The 23,581-nt window shown below is 42.4% G+C and overlaps 1 protein-coding gene across 4 annotated transcripts in view; it reads right to left on the bottom strand.

Moving 5' to 3' along the window:
* Positions 1–21,222, bottom strand: part of LOC115158802 (disks large homolog 1-like) — a 197,018-nt gene extending 175,796 nt beyond the window's left edge. For all 4 annotated transcript variants that reach the window (XM_029708136.1, XM_029708134.1, XM_029708135.1 and 1 more), the window contains exons 1-3: positions 20,372–21,222; positions 19,818–19,949; positions 165–340 (exon numbers count right to left, since the gene is read on the bottom strand). In XM_029708136.1, coding sequence (XP_029563996.1) covers positions 165–340; positions 19,818–19,949; positions 20,372–20,390 — 327 coding nt within the window. In that variant the 5' untranslated portion in view covers positions 20,391–21,222. The remainder of the gene's footprint in view (positions 1–164; positions 341–19,817; positions 19,950–20,371) is intronic.
* Between the last annotated feature and the right edge of the window lie 2,359 nt (positions 21,223–23,581).

Here is a 23,581-nt window from a genome sequence, read left to right as displayed (position 1 = left end):
TTGCCAGTTGCCACAGCAAGCCTATAGGAACAGTTAGCAGCAGTCTGGCTTTATATCACATTCGTTCTAGTGGAGCGGGTTGCCAGATTTGAACAATAAAAACAGGGCTTATACCAAACAAGGTGCTTATAAGTACTTATCACAGTGCTATAAAGTATGCTTACCTCTATGCTGGACGTAAGGCTGCTGGGCAGGGTGTCAGAGGTGACAGCGGTGGAGGGGGAGGGAAGGCTGGAGAAGTCCCACAGGGTGACAGGGGGTGCGGGGGGCTCTGCAGGCTTGACTGGCTCAACAGATGTCTGGCCTTCCTGTAAGGTCACTTCATAAAACTCCTGGATATCTGGAGGAGTAGGGAGGAGAATGAGGAAATGTCAATGAGGGGAATAGAGAGTGGTGAATCTGTTAGCACTGGGTTTTGTGGTTCTTGGAAAAACACAAATCAGAATATGTTCAAAACAGGTATATTATGTCTCTGGTTTCAGCACGTACAGTTGAAGTCGGAAGTTTACATACACTAAAGTTGGAGACATTAAAACCACTCCATTCAACCACTCCACGAACCACTCAAACAAACTATAGCTTTGGTAAGACGGTTAGGACATCTACTTTGTGCATGACAAGTAATTTTTCCAACAATTGCTTACAGACAGATTATTTCACTTATAATTCGCTGTATCACAATTCCAGTGGGTCAGAAGTTTACATACACTAAGTTGACTGTGCCTTTATACAGCTTGGAAAATTCCAGAAAATGATGTCACGGCTTTAGAAGCTTCTGATAGGCTAATTGACATCATTTGAGTCAATTGGAGGTGTACCTGTGAATGTATTTCAAGGCCTACCTTCAAACTACGTGCCTCTTTGCTTGACATCATGGGAAAAACAAAAGAAATCAGCCAAGACCTCAGAAAAAGAAATTCCAGACCTCCACAAGTCTGGTTCATCCTTGGGAGCAATTTCCAAACGTCTGAAGGTACCACGTTCATCTGTACAAACAATAGTACGCAAGTATAATCACCATGGGACAACGCAGCCGTCATACCGCTCAGGAAGGAGACGCGTTCTGTCTCCTAGAGATGAACGTACTTTGGTGCAAAAAGTGCAAATCAATTCAAGAACAACAGCAAAGGACCTTGTGAAGATACTAGAGGAAACAGGTAAAAGTATCTATATCCACAGTAAAACGAGTCCTATATTGACATAACCTGAAAGACCGCTCAGCAAGGAAAAAGCCAATGCTCCAAAACCTCCATAAAAAAGCCAGACTACGGTTTGCAACTGCACATGTGGACAAAGATCGTACTTTTTGGATTAATGTCCTCTGGTCTGATGAAACAAAACTAGAACTGTTTGGCCATAATGACCATCGGTCCCGTGTGGCTCAGTTGGTAGAGCATGGTGTTTGCAACGCCAGGGTTGTGGGTTCGATTCCCACGGGGGGCCAGTACGAGAAAAAAAAAAAAAATAAATAAATAAAAATGAAATGTATGCATTCACTACTGTAAGTCGCTCTGGATAAGAGCGTCTGCTAAATGACTAAAATGTAAATGTAAAAATGTTATGTTTGGAGGAAAAGGGGGGAGGCTTGCAAGCCTTATAACACCTTCCCAACTGTGAAGCACGGGGGTGGCAGCATCATGTTGTGGGGGTGCTTTGCTGCAGGAGGGACTGGTGCACTTCACAAAATAGATGGCATCATGAGCAAGGACAATTATGAGGATATATTGAAGCAACATCAAGACATCAGTCAGGAAGTTAAAGCTTGGTTGCAAATGGGTCTTCCAAATGGACAATGACCCCAAGCATACTTCCAAAGGTGTGGCAAAATGGCTTAAGGACAACAAAGTCAAGGTATTGGAGTGGCCATCACAAAGCCCTGAACTCAATCCTATAGAGAATTTGTGGGCAGAACTGAAAAAGCGTGTGTGAGCAAGGAGGCCTACAAACCTGACTCAGTTACACCAGCTCTGTCAGGAGGAATGGGCCAAAATTCACCCAATTTATTGTGGGAAGCTTGTGGAAGGCTACCCGAAATGTTTGACAAAGTTAAACAATTTAAAGGCAATGCCACCAAATACTAATCGAGTGTATGTAAACTTCTGACCCACTGGGAATGTGATGAAATAAATAAATAATTCTCTCTACTATTATTCTGACATTTCACATTCTTAAAATAAAGCTATGATCCTAACTGACCTAAAACAGGGAATTATTACTGGGATTAAATGTCAGGAATTGTGAAAAACTGAGTTTAAATGTATTTGGCAAAGGTGTATGTAAACTTCTAACTTCAACTGTAAGTAAGTGTATTTCAGTGTGTCTCAGTATGTTAGTAAGTGTACAGTTGAAGTCGGAAGTTTACATACACCATTTAAACTCAGTTTTTCACAATTCCTGACTTTTCGCACCAAAGTACGTTCATCTCTAGGAGACAGAACGTGTCTCCTTCCTGAGCGGTATGACGGCTGCATGGTCCCATGGTGTTTATACTTACTTACTTACAGATGAACGTGATACCTTCAGGCGTTTGGAAATTGCTCCCAAGGATGAACCAGACTTGTGGAGGTCTACAATTTTTTTCCTGAGGTCTTGTCTGATTTCTTTTGATTTTCCCATGATGTCAAGCAAAGTGGCACTGAGTTTGAAGGTAGGCCTTGAAATACATCCACAGGTACACCTCCAATTGACTCAAATTATATAAATTAGCCTATCAGAAGCTTCTAAAGCCATGACATCATTTTCTGGAATTTTCCAAGCTGTTTAAAAGCACAGTCAACTTAATGTATGTAAACTTCTGACCCACTGGAATTGTGATACAGTGAATTATAAGTGAAATAATCTGTCTGTAAACAATTGTTGGAAAAATGACTTGTATCATGCACAAAGTAGATGTCCTAACCGACTTGCCAAAACTATACTTTGTTAACAAGACATTTGAGGAGTGGTTGAAAAACGAGTTTTAAATGACTCCAACCTAAGTGTATGTAAACTTCCGACCAACTGTATTTCAGTATGTCTCAGCACGAAAGTAAGTGCATTTCAGTATGTCTCAGCACGTAAGTAAGTGCATTTCAGTATGTCTCAGCACGTAAGTAAGTGCATTTCAGTATGTCTCAGCACGTAAGTAAGTGCATTTCAGTATGTCTCAGCACGTAAGTAAGTGTATGTCTCAAAAGGCTACATAATCTGATAAATGTTTTACTTGAGTATGGATAATGTGTTTACTATAAATCCAGTCGGACAACAAAATAAGTTAGGCATTATTTACCATTTGTAGTAGTACTACACACACACACACACACACACACACACATCGCACTCGTGTACATATAGAGTAACAGTATAATGTCAGGCATATGATGTATCTGAGCTATGTACAGTAGCATGTTACATGAGTAAGGGCTGATGACACTAGTTCAGAGAACCAGTAGTGTAAAGGCCAAGGCTAGCTATCCCTGTGAGCCGTGTCATATGTTAATGCTCTTCATTCCCATTCAATATGACCTTAACTTTAAGGATATAACAGCTAAACAAAGATTTCAAATAGACCTACTACTTGAAATCATGAATTACATGTACACAATTCTAAATGGCAAAACTATCAGCGAGACCTCTCTTAACTAAATCATAAAAAGAATGTGGCCAAATCAGCTACCTCTATTTGAAGTATTTAAAAGTATTTTCAAATTTAAAAATACTTACAGTACCAGTCAAAAGTTTGGACACACCTACTCATTCAAGGGTTTTTCCTTTATTTTGACTATTTTCTACATTGTAGTGAAGAGGCGACTCCGGGATGCTGGCCTTCTACGCAGTTGCAAAGAAAAAGCCATATCTCAGACTGGCCAAAAAAAATACACAATTAAGATGGGCAGAAGAACACCGACACTGGACAGCAGAACTCTGTCTAGAAGGCCAGGATCCCGGAGTCACCTCTTCACTGTTGATGTTGAGACTGGTGTTTTGCGGGTACTATTTAATGAAGCTGCCAGTTGAGGACTTGTGAGGTGTCCGTTTCTCAAACTAGGCAGTCTAATTTACTTGCCCTCTTGGTCAGTTGTGCACAGGGGCTTCCCACTCCTCTTTCTATTCTGGTTAGAGCCAGTTTGCGCTGTTCTGTGAAGGGAGTAGTACGCAGCATTGTACGAGATCTTCAGTTACTTGCCAATTTCTCACATGGAATAGCCTTCATTTCTCTGAACAAGAATAGACTGACGAGTTTCAGAAGAAAGTTCTTTGTTTCTGGCCATTTTGAGCCTGTAATCGAACCCACAAATGTTGATGCTCCAGATACTCAACTAGTCTAAAGAAGTACAGTTCTATTGCTTCTTTAATCAAAACAACAGTTTTTCAGCCGTGCTAACATAATTGCAAAAGGGTTTTGTAATGATCAATTAGCCTTTTAAAATGATAAACTTGGATTAGCTAACACAACGTGCTATTGGAACGCAGGACTGATGGTTGCTGATGATGGGCCTCTGTACGCCTATGTAGATACTACATTAAAAAAATTATATATATATATATATATATATATATATATATATATATATATATATATATATATATATATATATATATATATATATATATATATATATATATATATATATATATATATATATATATATATATATATACACATATATATATATATACACATATATATAAAATGATACATAAAATTATACTTTTTTTATATATATATATTATTTTTTTTACTTTTTAAATCAGCCGTTTCCAGCTACAATAGTCATTTAGAACATTAACAATGTCTACACTGTATTTCTGATCATTTGATGTTATTCACATGGACAAAAAAAGTGTTTTTCTTAAAAAATGACATTTTTAAGTGACACCAAACTTTTGAACGGTAGTGTATATTTTATATTTGAGATTCTTCAAAGTAGCCACCCTTTGCCTTGATGACGGCTTTGCACACTCTTGGCATTCTCTCAACCAGCTTCATGAGGTAGTCACCTGGAATGCATTTCAATGAACAGGTGTGCCTTGTTAAAAGTTAATTTGTGGAATTTCTTTCCTTCTTAATGCATTTGAGCCAATCAGTTGTGTTGTGACAAGGTAGGGGTGGTATACAGAAGATAGTCCTATTCGGTAAAAGACCAAGTCCATATTATGGCAAGAATAGCTCAAATAAGCAGAGAAATGACAGTCCATCTTTACTTTAAGACATGAAGGTCAGTCAATACAAAAAATGTAAAGAACTTTTAAAGTTTCAAGTGCAGTCGCAAAAACCACCAAATGCTATGATGAAACTGGCTCTCATGAGGACCGCCACAGGAAAGGAAGACCCATTTTTACCTCTGCTAAAGAGGATAAGTTCATTAGAGTTACCAGCCTCAGAAATTGCAGCCCAAATAAATGCTTCACAGAGTTCAAGTAACGGAGACATCTCAATATCAACTGTTCAGAAGAGACCGTGAATCAGGCCTTCATATGGTTGAATTGCTGTAAAGAAACCACTAAAACCAAAGGACACTAATAAGAAGGGACTTGCTTGGGCCAAGAAACACAAGCAATGGAAATCTGTCCTTTGGTCTGATGAGTCCAAATTTTAGATCTTTGGTTCCAACCGCCATGTCTTTGTGAGACACAGAGTAGGTGAACGGATGATCTCTGCATGTGTGGTTCCCACCGTGAAGCATGGAGGTGGTGGTGTGATGGTGCTTTACTAGTGACGCTGTCAGTGATTAATTTAGAATTCAAGGCACACTTAACAAGCATGGCTACCACAGCGTTCTGCAGTGATATGCCATCCCATCTGGTTTGCGCTTAGTGGGACTATCATTTGTTTTTCAAAGGGACAATGACCCAACACACCTCCAGGCTGTGTAAGTATTTGACCAATGAGAGTGATTGAGTGCTGCATCAGATGAGCTGGCCTCCACAATCACCCGACCCCATCCAATTGAGATGGTTTGGGATGAATTAGACTGCAGAGTGAAGGAAAAGCAGCCAACAAGTGCTCAGCATATATGTGAACTCCAAGACTGTTGGAAAAGCATTCCAGATGAAGCTGGTTGATAGAATGCCAAGAGTGTGCAAAGCTGTCATCAAGGCAAAGGGTAGCTACTTCGAAGAATAAAAAACGTAAAATATATTTCGATTTGTTTAACACTTTTTTGGTTACTAGATGATTCCATATGTGTTATTTCATAGTTTTGATGTCTTCACTACTATTCTACAATGTAGAAAATTGTCAAAATAAACAAAAACCATTGAATGAGTAGGTGTGTCCAAACTTTTGACTGATACTGTATTTCCAAAGACAATATTTAAAATATCCTTAGGACCAAACAGACCTGGATTCAAATGCAGTGAATATTTAAAGATGCACTATGCAGAAATCGCGCCTCCATTTCCAGGGGGTTAAAATTCTTATAGTGTGCCTAATTTCAGTTTGTGACAAAACAAGCAAGTATAGTGTAGAGAATCATTGTACCATCTAAACAGCTGTGAAATATATTTTTCATAACCAAAAATATTGTATTTTCAGCTGGTTGAAGGAAAAGATGCAAAAACAAAAAACTTAAAGATGAACTGAAACACTTTAGTAAGTTAAGGTGATTTTGATAACCAAATGTGATAAAGATGCATGTTCCCCTTAAAACTGCTGAAAAACTCATTATTTTCTGACTACTGCGTGCCGCCATCTTAATAACGTGTCATCAATGACATCACTTGAATCGTTTGTCTGACAAGCAGCCCAGATTACAATATATGTTAGTAGCCTTATTGAAAATGTTTTCATAATTTCTTAGAAGGCTATCCGATTAAAGTCTAGCCAGTTAACATGGCATGAACGAAAAATTTACCAAAAAAAGTATGCTGTGCAATTTGGGCTGTCATAGCTACCCGAGAACCACAGCAAGCTAACCTATTGATGGATATCTTGCTAGCTAGTGACGTCAGCAGAACAGCTTGCTTCAGTGCAAGTGGGTTTTTGACAGAACTATACAGGCTTATTGGATGCTAGGTAACGTCCTTGTTATGGTGGACAGTTAGCCAGCTTACTAAATGTTGGGTAACTGTAGCTACATCCGATGCCAATGCCCATGTGAAAATCACTTATGTATGTATCCTCCAACTGAATGAGCTTAAAGCGCATATTTTGGACCAGACTATAAAGGCTTGTTAACCTTTTAGTATTTTATTGTGCCATCTCAAATTGGTAGTTTATTCACTTCTTCATCAAAAAGCCATGAGTAAAGTAGGCGTGCGGACGCTCTACCATTCCCATTACGTTGTTTCAATATGGCTGCAGCCACATCTTTCTATCTTGTGCTAGGCGCTGCGGCCACATCTCTCCAAGCTTGTGCTAGGCGCTGCGGCCACATCTCTCCAATCTTGTGCTAGGCGCTGCGGCCACATCTTTCTATCTTGTGCTAGGCGCTGCGGCCACATCTCTCCAAGCTTGTGCTAGGCGCTGCGGCCACATCTTTCTATCTTGTGCTAGGCGCTGCGGCCACATCTCTCCAAGCTTGTGCTAGGCGCTGCGGCCACATCTCTCCAATCTTGTGCTAGGCGCTGTGGCCACATCTTTCTATCTTGTGCTAAGCACTCGAAAAACATATGTTCTAAAAACATTTTCATAACATCACATTCAACAAGGTTACCTAACATCGACATGTAAAACAATGTAGGTTGATTTGAGCGTTTCAGTTCCACTTTAAGAATGGGAAGCCAGGCGGTATTTGAAGCCAGGCGGTATTTGAAGGCAGGCGGTATTTGAAGCCAGGCGGTATTTGAAGCCAGGTCTGAATGAAACTAGCAGTGAATAGTATGATACAAGTACAGGCAATGCCTATTAGGGTGCTAAGTTGCCTCTGAAACAAGGTGGGGCAGAATGACAGAAAAAGTTCCAACTAGAGCCCAATCAATATTTTTGGGGGTTCCAAAACCAATTCCGATTATTTTGGGAGGGACGAAGCTTAGCGATACCAATATATCCACTGATATACTGTTTAACAACGGGAAAATTAACGTGTCATTTTTACACACTGAGATCTAGGCTTGGGCAGTATACCAGGGTATTTGGGGGGGGAAAAACACGGGATGGTTTTTCAGCACCGTTGAAACTGTTTCTTTGAAGAAAAAAAATTATAAATTTGTAGGTACTTAAGTAAATACCTGCATTCAACTTGTGCAATACTTTAGGAGATAAAGAACATTGTGTTCTTCATTTTACCTGTCACATTATTATGAAGCTTACAGTAGTCCCCAGTCACATGGTGTTTGTTTACAAGCACACAATGAAAGAGACCAGAGCCTTGTGAATCACTCACTGTTGTGCAGCATGCACCAGGTGATCTAAGTACAGTATGGAATTCACAACTAAATGTTTGCCAGCTAGATAGAAGTTAACCGTCTAAAATGTGCTAAATGCTCTGCAGTTGTGCATTTGAGTTTCTAATGTAGTAGCTAGTTAGCCATCCAGCTAAGTGGTTAGCTTCTTCCAATATCAAGCATTCGCCTGGTAATAGCAGAGAATCCCCTCACGGATCAAGAGCCTTGCAGGATAATATTTGTTTGTGTGCATGCAGCAAACTGAGTAGCATTTTTTAGTTACTTGTATAAATTGTCAGAAACTGTACAAAATGTTTGCAATGTGTTCCCCGGGCGCCGATGACGTGGATGTCGATTAAGGCAGCCTCCCGCACCTCTCCGATTGAGAGGGGTTGGGTTAAATGCAGAAGACACATTTCAGTTGAACAACTGATTAGGTATCACCTTTTCCCAATGTACTCATAAGCATTTACACGGAACAAAAATATAAACGCAACATGTAAAGTGTTGGTCCCATGTTTCATGAGCTGAAATAAAAGATCACAGAAATGTTCCATATGCACAAAATGCTTATTTCTCTAAATGTTTGTGCACAAATTTGTTTACATCCCTGTTTGTGAGCATTTCTCCTTTGCCAAGATAATCCATCCGACAGGTGTGGCATACCATTGTGACGGGGCAGCAGGTAGCCTAGTAGTTAGAGCGTTGGACTAGTAACCAGAAGGTTGCAAGATCAAATCCCTGAGCTGACAAGGTAAAAACCTGTCGTTCTGCCCCTGAACAAGGCAGTTAACCCCACTGTTCCTAGGCTGTCATTGGAAATAAGAATTTGTCCTTAACTGACTTGCCTAGTTAAATAAAAGGTTAAATTAAAAAAATAAAGATCTGCATGATATTATTTTTTTCCCCCCCATCCTATTTATTGAATATTGGTTAATAGTTCAAACATTTATTTTATTCTTTGTGTGTTCCATTCTGTGATTGAACTGTAGATCTTATCTGGATCTGATCCTTCACTGAAACAAACTAAGTGACAATTAGCTCTCATATCGTGTGCACACTACCCATTTCAGCCCTTCACACACACAGCTTGGCTATGTTTAGCCTTTCACTAGGGAGCTTAGCTTGGCTAACTGCTCGGTAAACACGGTACATGTGGCAGGTTTACAGATGTGCAAACAGGACTGGTAGGGATTCAGAACCGAATCACCAGAGACTACACTAGCGTATGGTACTGGGTTGGTGTAACTGATTGATGATTACTATGGAAGTTCTGTGTTGCCACGCAGATGTAGAGGTCACTGTGAGGTCAAGCTACAGAACGTCACACCACTTGAACAGGAGAAGAGAAAAATAACACTCATGCTGACTAAGCTAAAATATCTTGTAAACGGAAAAGAAGCAGACCTCGATTAAAAGGAACACTTTTTCACAGTTTCTTGCATTTTGTAGGAACTAAATACAAACAGGCCTATCAGAAACCGTTTTAGTAAAGTCCGCAGATGTTGGCTACAAATGTTTTGAGAATCCAAACAAATGTCATGGTGGAGCATTTGATGGCAACATGGATGATAGTTTGCCTGAATTTGTAGTGTACATCAACACCATCATCATCACAGAAACCCTAGACCCACTCCAATTCACATACCGCCCCAACAGATCCACAGATGACACAATCTCTATTGCACTCCACACTGCCCTTTCCCACTTGGACAAAAAGGAACACCTATGTGAGAATGCTGTTCATTGACTACAGCTCAGCGTTCAACACCATAGTGCACTCAAAGCTCTTTACTAAGCTAAGGACCTTGGGACTAAACACCTCCCTCTGCAACTGGATCCTGAGCTTCCTGATTGCCCGCCCCCAGGTGGTAAGAGCAGGCAACAACACATCTGGCAAACTCATCCTCAACACATGGGCCCTCAGGGGTGTGTGCTTAGTCCCCTCCTGTACTCCCTGTTCACCCATGACTGCATGGCCAAGCACGACTCCAACACCATCATTAAGTATGCAGACGATAACTGTGGTAGGCCTGATCCCCGACAACAATGAGATAGCCTATAGGGAGGAGGTCAGAGACCTGGCAGTGTGGTGCCAAGACAACAATCTCTCCCTCAACGTGATCAAGACAAAGGAGATGTTTGTGAACAAGAGGAAAAGGAGGAACCAAGCACACCCCCATTCTCATTGACGGGGCTGTAGTGGAGCAGGTTGAGAGCTTCAAGTTCCTTGGTGTCCACATCAACAAACTATCATGGTTCAAACACACTAAGACAGTTGTGACGAGGGCACGACAACGCCTATTCCACCTCAGGCGACTGAAAAGATTTGGCATGGGTCCTCAAATCCTCAAAAAGTTGTACAGCTACACCATCAAGAGCATCCTGACTAGCTGCATCACCGCCTGGTATGGCAACGGCAAGGCGCTACAGAGGGTAGTGCGTACGGTCCAGTACATCACTGGGGCTACGCTTCCTGCCATCCAGGACCTCTATACCAGGCGGTGTCAGAGGAAGGCCCTAAAAATCGCCAAAGACTCCAGCCCCCATTGTCATAGACTGTTTTCTCTGCTTCTGCACGGAAAGTGGTACCGGAGCGCCAAGTCTAGGTCCAAAAGGCTTCTTAACCTGTTAGGGCTAGGGGGCAGTATTTACACGGCCGGATAAAATGCATATAATTATTGGCTTTGGATAGAAAACACCCTAAAGTTTCAAACTGTTTGAATGGTGTCTGAGTATAACAGAACTCATATGGCAGGCAAAAACCTGAGAAGATTCCTTAAAGGAAGTGCCCTCTCTGACAAGATCTTGTTCTTCTTGTCTCTGTTTATTGAAGACTGAGGATCTTTGCTGTAACGTGACACTTCCTACGGCTCCCATAGGCTCTCAGAGCCCGGGAAAAAGCTGAATGATGTCATTCCAGCCCCAGGCTGAAACACATTTGCGCTTTTGGCAAGTGGCCGATAAGAGGATAATGGGCTTAGGCGCGTGCACGAGTCGAGCCCGTGCTTTATTTTCTTTCGTCTATTTACTTAAACGCAGATTCCCGGTCGGAATATTATCACTTTTTTACGAGAAAAATGGCATAAAAATTGATTTTAAACAGCGGTTGACATGCTTCGAAGTACGGTAATGGAATATTTAGAATTTTTTTGTCACGAAATGCGCCGTGCTCGTAACCCTTATTTACCCTTTCGGATAGTGTCTTGAACGCACGAACAAAACGCCGCTGTTTGAACATAACTATGGATTATTTGAGACCAAACCAACATTTGTTATTGAAGTAGAAGTCCTGGGAGTGCATTCTGACTAAGAACACCAAAGGTATTCAAACTTTTCTAATAGTAAATCGGAGTTTGGTGAAGGCTAAACTTGCTGGGTCTCTAAATAGCTAGCCCTGTGATGCCGGGCTATCTACTTAGAATATTGCAAAATGTGCTTTCAGCAAAAAGCTATTTTAAAATCAGACATATCGAGTGCATAGAGGAGTTCTGTATCTATAATTCTTAAAATAATTGTTATGCTTTTTGTGAACGTTTATCGTGAGTAATTTAGTAAATTCACCGGAAGTTTGCGGGGGGTATGCTAGTTCTGAACGTCACATGCTAATGTAAAAAGCTGGTTTTTGATATAAATATGAACTTGATTGAACAAAACATGCATGTATTGTATAACATAATGTCCTAGGTGTGTCATCTGATGAAGATCATCAAAGGTTAGTGCTGCATTTAGCTGTCTTCTGGGTTTTTGTGACATTATATGCTAGCTTGAAAAATGGGTGTTTGATTATTTCTGGCTGGGTACTCTGCTGACAATCTAATGTTTTGCTTTCGTTGTAAAGCCTTTTTGAAATCGGACAGTGTGGTTAGATTAACAAGAGTCTTGTCTTTAAAATGCTGTAAAATAGTCATATGTTTGAGAAATTGAAGTAATAGCATTTCTAAGGTATTTGAATAACGCGCCACAGGATTCCACTGGCTGTTACGTAGGTGGGACGATTTGGTGCCACCTACCCTAGAGAGGTTAAACCTCTTAAGGATCTCTACAGATCGGTGTCCCACCCTCGGGACGGTTGAGCTAATGTGCGTTAATGCAATTAGCATGAGGTTGTATGTAACAAGAACATTTCCCAGTACATAGACATATCTGATTTTGGCAGAAATCTTAAATTCTTGTTAATCTAACTGCTCTGTCCAATTTACAGTAGCTATTACAGTGAAAGAATACCATGCTATTGTTTGAGGAGAATGCACAGTTATGAACTTGAAAAGTTATTAATAAACCAATTAGGCACATTCGGGCAGTCTTGATACAACATTTTGAACAGAAATGCAATGGATGGTCCATTGGATCAGTCTAAAACTTTGCTGGAATAATACATTATGGCCTTTCTCTTGCATTTCAAAGACAGTACAACATAAAAAAAGACTTAAAAAAAACGGATTTTTCGTTGTATTATCTTTCACCAGATCTAATGAGTTATATTCTCCTACATTAATTTCAAATTTCCACAAACATCAAAGTGTTTCCTTTCAAATTATATCAAGAATATGCATATCCTTGCTTCAGGTCCTTGAGCTACAGGCAGTTAGATTAGGGCATGTCATTTTAGTCAAAAATTGGGAAAAACGGGGTGGATCCTTAGGAGGTTTTTAACAGCTTCTACCCCCAAGCCATAAGACTGCTGAACAGCTAATGAAATGGCCACCGGACTATTTCATTGACCCCCGCTCCCATTCTTTTTACACTGCTGCTACTCTCTGTTTATTATCTATGCATAGTCACTTCACCCCTACCAACATGTACAAATTACCTGGACTAACCTGTACCCCCACACTGACTCGGTACCAGTACCCCCTGTATATAGCCTCCATATTGACTCGGTACCAGTACCCCCTGTATACAGCCTCAATATTGTTACTTTTTCTTTTTCCTCTCTCTCTTTAGTTTTTTTAGTAAATATTTTCTTAAAACTGCATTGCTGGTTAAGGGCTTGTAAGTAAGCATTTTAGAGTAAGGTCTATACCTCTTTATTCAGCACATGTGACAAATAAAATGTGATATTTATAGCTCTGAGTTAGGCATGGTTCTGCAGAGGGCACAGCTGCCCTGCCCTGCCCTGTCCTTCCTCCAGTCAGTATGATGCCAAAATGGAGGGTTGTTTGCAGGGCATGGCAGAGCCTAGACCAGGTAAGGTGGTGAGGCTCTGATACACAACACTTAGAGGGAGAGCCCAAGATTATTAAGCTCCGTCTCAGGTTACAACCAGGAAGGAATTACACTGGAGGGAACCCCCATGGTAAACCACTTATCTTACATCATATGTGAGAGAAAGTACAGCACTACAGCTTACAACTAGTGTATTCCTCAGTCAGTCTAGCTTTTAAATATGTAGTCCTTCACAGGGTTAAAGTTAGTCAAGGTCCCTGACCTTTCACCTCTAACCCATGGGCACCAGGTCAAGGCATGTTGACTCTGACCTGGTAAGAGGGGACTGACCTGTGAAGGCAGGTCTGCAAGTCATCATACCATTACCAGATACCTGAGCTTGGAGGCCAGAGAAGAGTGTGTGGGTGGTAGGAGAAAAGCGCACACACACACACACACACACACAGGATAACGCTGCTTATAGCAGGCCCAGCATAGCAAGTCCCTTTACAACTTAGTGTTTGACATCTCATCCCGTCAGTAGAGGATGCCTGGTTATTCTTTAAAAAGTGCCTTTCTCACCATCTTAAATAAGCATGCCCCATTCAAAAAATGTAGAACTAAGAACTGAGCCACTGAGCTCAGTTGGTAGAGCATGGTGTTTGCAACGCCAGCACGGTGTGTGCAACGCCAGGGTTGTGGGTTCGATTCCCACGGAGGGCCAGTACAATAAAAAAATTTAAAAAAAATGCATGAAATGAAATGTATGCATTCACTACTGTAAGTCGCTCTGGATAAGAGCGTCTGCTAAATGGCTAAAGTGTAAATGTAACAGCCCTTGCTTCACACCAGACCTGACTGCCCTTGACCAGCACAAAAACATCCTGTGGCGTACTGCATTAGTATCGAATAGCCCCCGCGATATGCAACTTTTCAGGGAAGTTAGGAACAAATATACACAGTCAATTAAGAAAGCAAAGGCTAGCTTTTTCAAACAGAAATTTTCATCCTGTAGCACAAACTCCAAAAGGTTTTGGAACATGAAGTCCATGGAGAATAAGAGCACCTCCTCCCAGCTGCCCACTGCACTGAGGCTAGGAAACACTGTCACCACCGATAAATCTATGATAATCGAGAATTTCAATAAGCATTTTTCCACGGCTGGCCATGCTTTCCACCTGGCTACCCCGGCCAACATCTCTGCACCCCCCACAGCAACTTCCCAAGCCCCCCCCACTTCTCCTTCACCCAAATCCAGATAGCTGATGTTCTGAAAGAGCTGCAAAATCTGGACCCTCTAAAATTATCCGCCGCAATTGTTGCAACCCCTATTACTAGCCTGTTCAACCTCTCTCTCGTATCGTCTGAGATCCCTAAAGATTGAAAAGCTGCTGCGGTCATCCCCCTCTTCAAAAGGGGAGACACTCTAGACCCAAACTGTTACAGACCTATATCTATCCTGCCCTGTCTTTCTAAAGTCTTCGAAAGCCAAGTTAATAAACAGATTACCGACCATTTCGAATTCCACTGTACCTTCTCCGCTATGCAATCTGGTTTCCAAGCTGGTCATGGGTGCACCTCAGCCACGCTCAACGTCCTAAACGATATCATAACCGCCATCAATAAGAGACATTATTGTGCAGCCGTCTTCATCGACCTGGCCAAGGCTTTTGACTCTGTCAATCACCACATTCTTATCGGCAGACTCAACAGCCTTGGTTTCTCAAATGACTGCCTCGCCTGGTTCACCAACTACTTCTCAGACAGAGTTCAGTGTGTCAAATCGGAGGGCCTGTTGTCCGGACCTCTGGCAGTCTCTATAGGGGTGCCACAGGGTTCAATTCTCGGGCCGACCCCGGCCGATTCTCTGTGTATATATATATATCAATGATGTCGCTCTTGCTACTGGTGATTCTCTGATCCACCTCTACGCAGACGACACCATTCTGTATAATTCTGGCCCTTCTTTGGACACTGTGTTAACAAACCTCCAGACGAGCTTCAATGCCATACAACACTCCTTCCGTGGCCTCCAACTGCTCTTAAATGCAAGTAAAACTAAATGCATGCTCTTCAACCGATCGCTGCCTGCACCCGCCCGCCCATCCAGCATTACTACTCTGGACGGTTCTTAGAATATGTGGACAACTACAAATACCTAGGTGTCTGGTTAGACTGTAAACTCTCCTTCCAGACTCACATCAAACATCTCCAATCCAAAATCAAATCTAGAATCGGCTTCCTGTTTCTCAACAAAGCCTCCTTCACATATGTTGCCAAACATACCCTCGTAAAACTGACTATCCTACTGATCCTAGACTTCAGCGATGTTATTTACTAAATAGCCTCCAACACTCTACTCAGCAAATTGGATGTAGTCTATCACTGTGCCATCCGTTTTGTCACAAAGCCCAATATACTACCCACCACTGCGACCTGTATGCTCTCGTTAGCTGGCCCTCGCTTCATATTCGTCGCCAAACCCACTGGCTCCAGGTCATCTATAAGTCTTTGCTAGGTAAAACCTCGCCTTATCTCAGCTCACTGGTCACCATAGCAACACCCACCCGTAGCACGCGCTCCAGCAAGTATATCTCACTGGTCATCCCCAAAGCCAACTTCTCCTTTGGCTGCCTTTCCTTCCAGTTCTCTGCTGCCAATGACTGGAATGAATTGCAAAAAAAATAAAAAATAAAAATAAAAAAAATACAAATTCACTGATGCTGGAGACATATCTCCCTCTCTAACTTTAAGCATCAGCTGTCAGAGCAGCTTACCGATCACTGCACCAGTACCCAGCCCATCTGTAAATAGCCCACCCAACTACCTCATCACCATACTGTTATTTATCTTCTTGCTCTTTTGCACCCCAGTATCTCTACTTGCACAACATCTGCACATCTATCACTCCAGTGCTAATGCTAAATTGTAATTATTTTGCCACTATGGCCTATTTATTGCCTTACCTCCCTAATCTTACTACATTTACACACACTGTATATAGATTTTTTTCTATTGTGTTATTGACTGTACGTTTGTTTATTCCATGTGTAACTCTGTGTTGTTTTTGTCGCACTGCTTTGCTTTATCTTGGCCAGATCGCAGTTGTAAATGAGAACTTGTTCTCAACTAGCCTACCTGGTTAAATAAAAGGTAAAAAAATAAATAATGTTTTTTGCCAATACCCAAAACGTCAAAATCAAGACGCAGTTTCTATTAGACCAAAGACACACTGAAGATAGCTGGCCTGCCTGTCTGCCTTTCTTCCCGTCTGCTGTATTCACCTTGCACCATTGAAGACTGCCTGACACTATATATAGGATAGGCTGCTATAGGAAATAATTAGAGCAGGATACCCTGGTGTGGCATAATGGGTCTTGGGTGGAGCTCTATACAGCTCTCTGACATACAGGGGGAGGAGGAGGATGAAATGAATTAGACTTTTTATCAGGTTTCAAAGCATACCATGAATATAATTCATCACCTTGGGTGTGTCTATGCAATTCAGATTCAACTGTATCCTCCCTTCTCAAACACAATTCAGCAAACACACACACACACACACACACACACACACACACTCATACATATGCATACTCAATCTCTATCCAGGTGGTTTGATACAGCTGCCCAAGCCCTAAAACTATAACCAGCTGTAAAAAGGTTTTGAATGTGTATTGAGTGCAGTAGCCACATTCATATTTGTACAAGTAAAACAGATCTGGGTTACTATTCAACTAAAACCAGCCTCTTCTACTTCTGCACTGTGATCAGGTCCAATAAGAGTTGGATAAAGCTGCTAGTCTACATCTTGAAAAATGACACACACTCTCTCTCCCCTGAAGACGCTCTCTGACCAGCAAGTAAATCACAAGGGATTAGCAGCAGTAGCATCAGAGTAATCATGTCAGTAGTCGGATTACACGCCTGACTTTTATCATACATATCTTACACAGACCAGATTGCTTCCCATCTTATTCCGCTTTTTCATCAGCAACCAACAACAGGACCCAAAAGTAGGGAGGGAGGAGTGAACGAGAGAGGGTCAGAGGGAGTGTGTGTAAGCGTGTGCGTGCGTAGTAGATTACTGTACTGTATGTCTGTGTACTTATCAGCAGTCAGTCATGTGTGTATAATGCCTGAACCTGTGTAACCATGCAAGGGTCAATAAATCTTCGGTGTGAACTGATCAAAGAATAAAACACTGGGGTTGGGAGACAGGGGGAGAGACAGAGAGACAGGGGGAGAGACAGAGAGACAGGGGGAGAGACAGAGAGACAGGGGGAGAGACAGAGAGACAGGGGGAGAGACAGAGACAGGGGGAGAGAGGGGGCGAGAGAGAGGGGGAGAGAGAGAGAGAAACCCAAAGAGACAGAGACGGGGAGCTACAGGGGGAAACACAAAGAGACAGACAGGGGGAGAGACAGGGGAGAGACAGGGGGAAACAAAGAGACAGAGACAGGAGAGAGACAGAGAGAAACACAAAGAGACAGAGAGACAGGGGGAGACAGACGGAGACAGAGACAGGGAGAGAGACAAGGAGACAGAGACAGGGGTAAGCACAAAGAGACAGAGAGAAAGACAGGGGGAGAGACAGAGACAGGGGTAGTGAGAGACAGAGACAGGGGTAGTGAGAGACAGAGACAGGGGTAGTGAGAGACAGGGGTAGTGAGAGACAGGGGTAGTGAGAGACAGGGGTAGTGAGAGACAGGGGTAGTGAGAGACAGAGACAGGGGTAGTGAGAGACAGGGGGAGTGAGAGACAGGGGGAGTGAGAGACAGGGGGAGTGAGAGACAGGGGGAGTGAGAGACAGGGGGGAGAGAGAGACAGGAGGACCAGCTAATGAGATTAAAAGAACATGTAGAGGACAATGAGGAGTGCTTAGCCAATCAACAACCACTGCTCTTCAATTACACCAGTGAATGGAAGGGTTTCAATCCATAAGAGTTACTGTAGGGGTGGCGGTGGCCCTAGGGGTGGGCTGGTGGAAAGGAAGCAAATGAGTTAGCCTAACTGTCCGGACTGGAAGTGTCTTCCCAGAGATGACAGGGTTGTTAATGGTGTCTTTCATCCTGGAAGAACTGCTATTAAGCACCGGTTCACAGCATCTTCTCTGGGGTGACGGACATCTACGGAACCTTTCACTCAAACAAATGTAACATGAGTACTGCCGTGATCAAATGTGACCATTCTTCAACTTTTGTTTGAGGTACAACCCCCCCCAAAAAACAACAGCCAGTATCTGCCTAGTGAGCAGCCGGATATCTTCCAGGCAGACCTTAGATCTAAAGGGCATATTAGAGGAAGTGTTGTTACAAAGTCCAACAATCTACAGTACAACACACACACCCTTTATTGGCTACTGTAACAGATTATAGCACATAGACGACTCTCAACCTGTCTAGGCCTATATTCAATCAAAACAGTAAAGAAATACTGGCCGACTAAACTCAACGATTTACGATGGACTCGAGCGGCGTGGGTGGACTGCAGCTCTGACGTCACATAAAATGAAGTTTTTATCAAAAACGACTGATTTCAGCACCCAGCCCACAATGTTTTGTTTGATTCTTTGGGTGCAGTTTAAAATCGGCTGTAAAACAAATAATTACACTAGCCTTATACTGCAATGCAGGGCCTATAAAAGGGGGAACATAGCCAACACACACACACACACAGTTTAAAAACAGAGATGTAACTCAAGACAGTCGAGACAGGTTCTTGGTTGGAGGCCAGGCACCCGAAAACCACCACTTCTGGGTCAATACTACAATAAGGAGAGGAGGGGCACGCCAGAATGAGCAACACATTGGGAATTCCTGCTCTGTAGTGTTGTCGTGGTGTTGCTGTGGTGTCAAAGCTTATAGGACAAGACTTTACACTACGCCACCCTCATGCCAAGTAGTCAGTAGGTTACTTTGGGAACAAGAAAGTTATTACAAGTCAGTAAACTAAAAGATATCCCACAGAAAACAATGACTGAATTGTAGCGATAGGAAACTAAACAAATTCAGTTTGAAATGAGTTAGTTGTACAGTAGTTACTATGTCATTACAGTTATGAAACCTAGAGAAGGCACAGGATAACTTGAAATGATTCAAATTAAACAGATTTATAATGACCATTCTGTTGGAATCAAGTGACTGTCTTCCTTGCTGGGTAAAACATTTCAATCCAGCATGTTGAGATCAGTGTGCTCCGGGTAGGGGAGAGGCAGGTTCCGGGTAAAAACAGAAAAACCTGTTTGCATTGCTCAAGCAGGTTAGGCAGGTGACAATACAGGGGAAAGGTAGAGGAAGTGGACTGATTTGACAGACTTTGTGAACACACTAGGCCTGGGTTTGAATGAAGGGGTATCATACCTATCAAGGCTTGGAAGAGGTTGCTCTGAAAGATGTTGATGACTCTTTCTAGTGACTGTCTGAGTTGTCGGTCTTCTGTCTGTCCAAGTTTCGTCTTGTATTCCTCCATGAGCAGTAAAGCTCTTTGAGCATCTGTAAACAAAACATATCAACAACCAACAAGGCAGTGAGTGAATAAATGGCAACTACATTGATACATAATCAAATTCAAGCAATAGGATTGATATAGGTTATGTGATATCAACAGACTGGTTAAGGGTTTCATATTTAAATCGGTGACAGAGAAAGTCAGGTGGCAGAATGCATTGGCAACAACTCACGTGTAATATGCAACATATGTAGCTCTGACTGTCCCTATATTTGTTGCACGATATCAGTTGATGTGGCAACACATGAGGTGGCAATTTTTTTGTAATATTCGTCTGCATTGGCCTGCTGTCGTTTGCTTTAGCTTGCTACAGCTATTGACATTCTGTAGCATATCGCTTTCATAGCAGGCTGCCATTACATGAGATGTGCTATCTATCACAAAACAGACGAATCGGGATTCTCACCTTTCTTTCGTATAGGCATGACAGCTCCCAAGTGCAGCAGGAAAAGTAAACGCAGGCACTGTTTCGTGCAGGCTAATGTTTGGTGTAGTAGCCTACACTCCCTTGCTTCAGATATCCTTTGCTACAGTTGCCAGAGGGGCAGAGCCAGGAGTTTGCACCGTTTTAGCATGAACAGAAACTAGTCTCTTCTCTCCTCAAAAAACGCAATGTGCGCTATAGCTCCTGCCTATTCAATAGACTACAAAAGGCACCGTTTTTTTCTTACTGGACTACAAACATGCAATGAATCCGTTTTTTTTTGTTGTAGATTATAGGCTATTCAGATGACCCGCCGTGAATGCCAATGTGACCAGCTTGTATCGCTGGCAGGGCTAACTGACAGGGTTCATTTAGGTTACTGCCAGAGACAGCGCACGATTCCGACACCAGTTTACCACTAACAGCTATGTGAAACACTATTACCGTATGTCACGTTCGTATCTCCAACCATTTCTCATACACTAAACATAAACAAACCGGTTCTCAGTAAACCCAGCTCTGTACCGTGCAATTCATTGAGCAGCCTGAAAATCTGAGAACATGTGCAGTTCAAAGTGGCAGAAGAAACTGCGAGTAACGAATCCCAAAGTTCAGTCTGTGCATTTAGGGAGTAAATCCTCTTTTTTGTCCTGAGTGCTGAATTATTCGTTTCCCGCTCTCATGCTTTTATCTCTCTCGGTCCGGCAATATTTCCACAAGTCAAAGTTCCCTAGCTCGGCGCTCTGCCCTCCTGTTTTTTCCACCAGTGTATCAGGAATTCCAAACTTTCCTCCAAAATGGCGTCCAAAGTGTGGAATCGGATCACATGATCAACCTCTCGCCACCCGATGGTGTCGGCAGGCTGCAGAGTTACACCGGAGGTGAGAGCTCACCGTTCATTACTACACAACTTTCAACTGCTTTCAAAGGTCACTTCACATTGAGTGGTCTAAAACCTATATATTAACAAACATGGTGTTGGCTCGGGTTTTACAGTGTTTTTTGAAGAGTGTCATTGTAGCCAAAACATTGTTGCATAGACTAACAAAAGTTACAATGAAGCACACACAGGTTTTTCAGGAGGGTGAAACACATTTGGTTTAAATGAACTGTAATACTATGTTAATTTTTTCATTTGTTAATGTTCAAATACAAATATTTGCATAGAGAGAATTGTAATAATAGGGTGTTTGATGAGATTGTGTTGTTGTTTTGTGGAACTGCTTTGCTTTATCTTGGCCAGGTCGCAGTTGTAAATGAGAACTTGTTCTCAACTGGCCTACCTGGTTAAATAAAGGACTTGTTCTCAACTGGCCTACCTGGTTAAATAAAGGACTTGTTCTCAACTGGCCTACCTGGTTAAATAAAGAACTTGTTCTCAACTGGCCTACCTGGTTAAATAAAGGACTTGTTCTCAACTGGCCTACCTGGTTAAATAAAGGTGAAATAAAATGAAGATTAAACTATGGAGGACAGGCAATGAATTGGAAGATTACACCCTGACATGTCAGATTGATAGTAATAATCCCAATACCTGGTTAAAGTGTGAGGACTTCACCAGTTCAGTGTCATGGGACTTATTGAATATTGTCCACGACACTACACACACATAATCAATATAGAGCTGCGATGCTCATCCTGCCTTAGCCTCCAAGACCACAGTCAGATGGTTTAGTCCTATTGGCACCTGGTTAGTGCACCCGGATTTGGTGTGCTGGGTTCCCAGTCTGATCCCTGACAAATCCAACTATCTCCAAGCATCAACTATCTTTTCCATACATAGCACAGATGCTGTCAACCTGTATTCCTTCATTCATTCATTCATTCATTCATTCATTCATTCATTCATTCATTTACTTCTTTTTTATGTGGGTGAGTGTTTGAAACTTTGGTTTGCTGTAAATTAAAGTTTATTATTATTTGTATTATTATTTCATTGTTATTATTATTATAAGACAATAGTTGCCATATGATTCATAAATATTTATAACAAAAATAGTGGACATTTTTGAAATGCATCTCAAGACATTTCATCCTGGAAAATGTCTAATAAATACATGAATGAATTAATTAATTAATCCATTTACAGTCACTGCTTACTGTTCTTACGAAGGACTCCATTTTATCAGAGAACCTGCTGTCGTTCACCACCATTAGAAACAGGTCCATATTCCCTACAGATTTATGGTCTAGATCTGAGAGTCTCTCTCCCTCCCTCCCTCCCTCCCTCCCGATTCTCGCATTGTCATGCTAAACTGACCCATTGTGCACCGGTTAGCAGCGCTCTATTTGGTGTTGTCTCAGATTTATATTTCTGGTGTCTGTCATCTATATACTCACATAAACTCTGGCCTGGCTGGTTCTCTGTATGGTATGGTATGATATAAATAACCCTGGCCTGTCTGTTCCTGATGCTGCACTCGCTCACATTTACACAGACCAGCTAGCAGCAGCACTGTGGCCCAGATTAGACAGCAGTGAGGAATGGGAAGGAGAGAAGGGGGGAAGGGAGGGGAGGGGAGGAGAAGAAAGGAGAGGAGAAAGAGGAAAGGGGGAGGATGAGAGGAGGGGAGGGAAGAGGAGAGGAGAGGAGAGAGGAGGAGGGAGGGAAGAGGATGAGAGGGGAGAGGAGTGAAGAGGAGGGGGAAAGAGGAAACGAGGGGAGGAGAGAAGAGGAGAAGAGGAGAGGAAAGGAGTGGAGGAGAGGAGAGGGAGGAAAGAGGAGGGGAAGAGGGAGGGGAAGAGGGAGGGAAGAGGAGGAGAGGGAGGGAGGGAAGAGGAGGAGAGGAGGGGAGGGAAGGGGGAGCGAAGAGGGGGGAGAGGGAGAGAAGCGGAGGGGAGAGGAGGAAAAAAGAGTAAAAGGGGGAGAGGAGACAAGGGAGGGAAGAGGCAAGGAGAGTAGGAGGGAAGAGGAAAGGAGAGAGGAGGAGAGAAGACAAGGGAGGGAAGAGGCAAGGAGAGAGGAGAGGAGACAATGGCAGCAAGAGGCAAGGAGAGAGGAGAGTAGGAGAGGAGACAAGGAAGGGAAGAGGCAAGGAGAGAGGAGAGGAGACAAGGGAGGGAAGAGACAAGGAGAGAGGTGACAAGGGAGGGAAGAAGAAGGAGAGAGGAGAGGAGACAAGGGAGGGAAGAGGCAAGGAGAGAGGAGAGGAGACAAGGGAGGGGAGAGGCAAGGAGAGGATGTTATTTTCA

Source organism: Salmo trutta, chromosome 22, assembly GCF_901001165.1.
Source record: "Salmo trutta chromosome 22, fSalTru1.1, whole genome shotgun sequence".
NCBI classification, from domain to species: domain Eukaryota; kingdom Metazoa; phylum Chordata; class Actinopteri; order Salmoniformes; family Salmonidae; genus Salmo; species Salmo trutta.
This window is presented reverse-complemented; position numbering and strand designations above follow the sequence as displayed.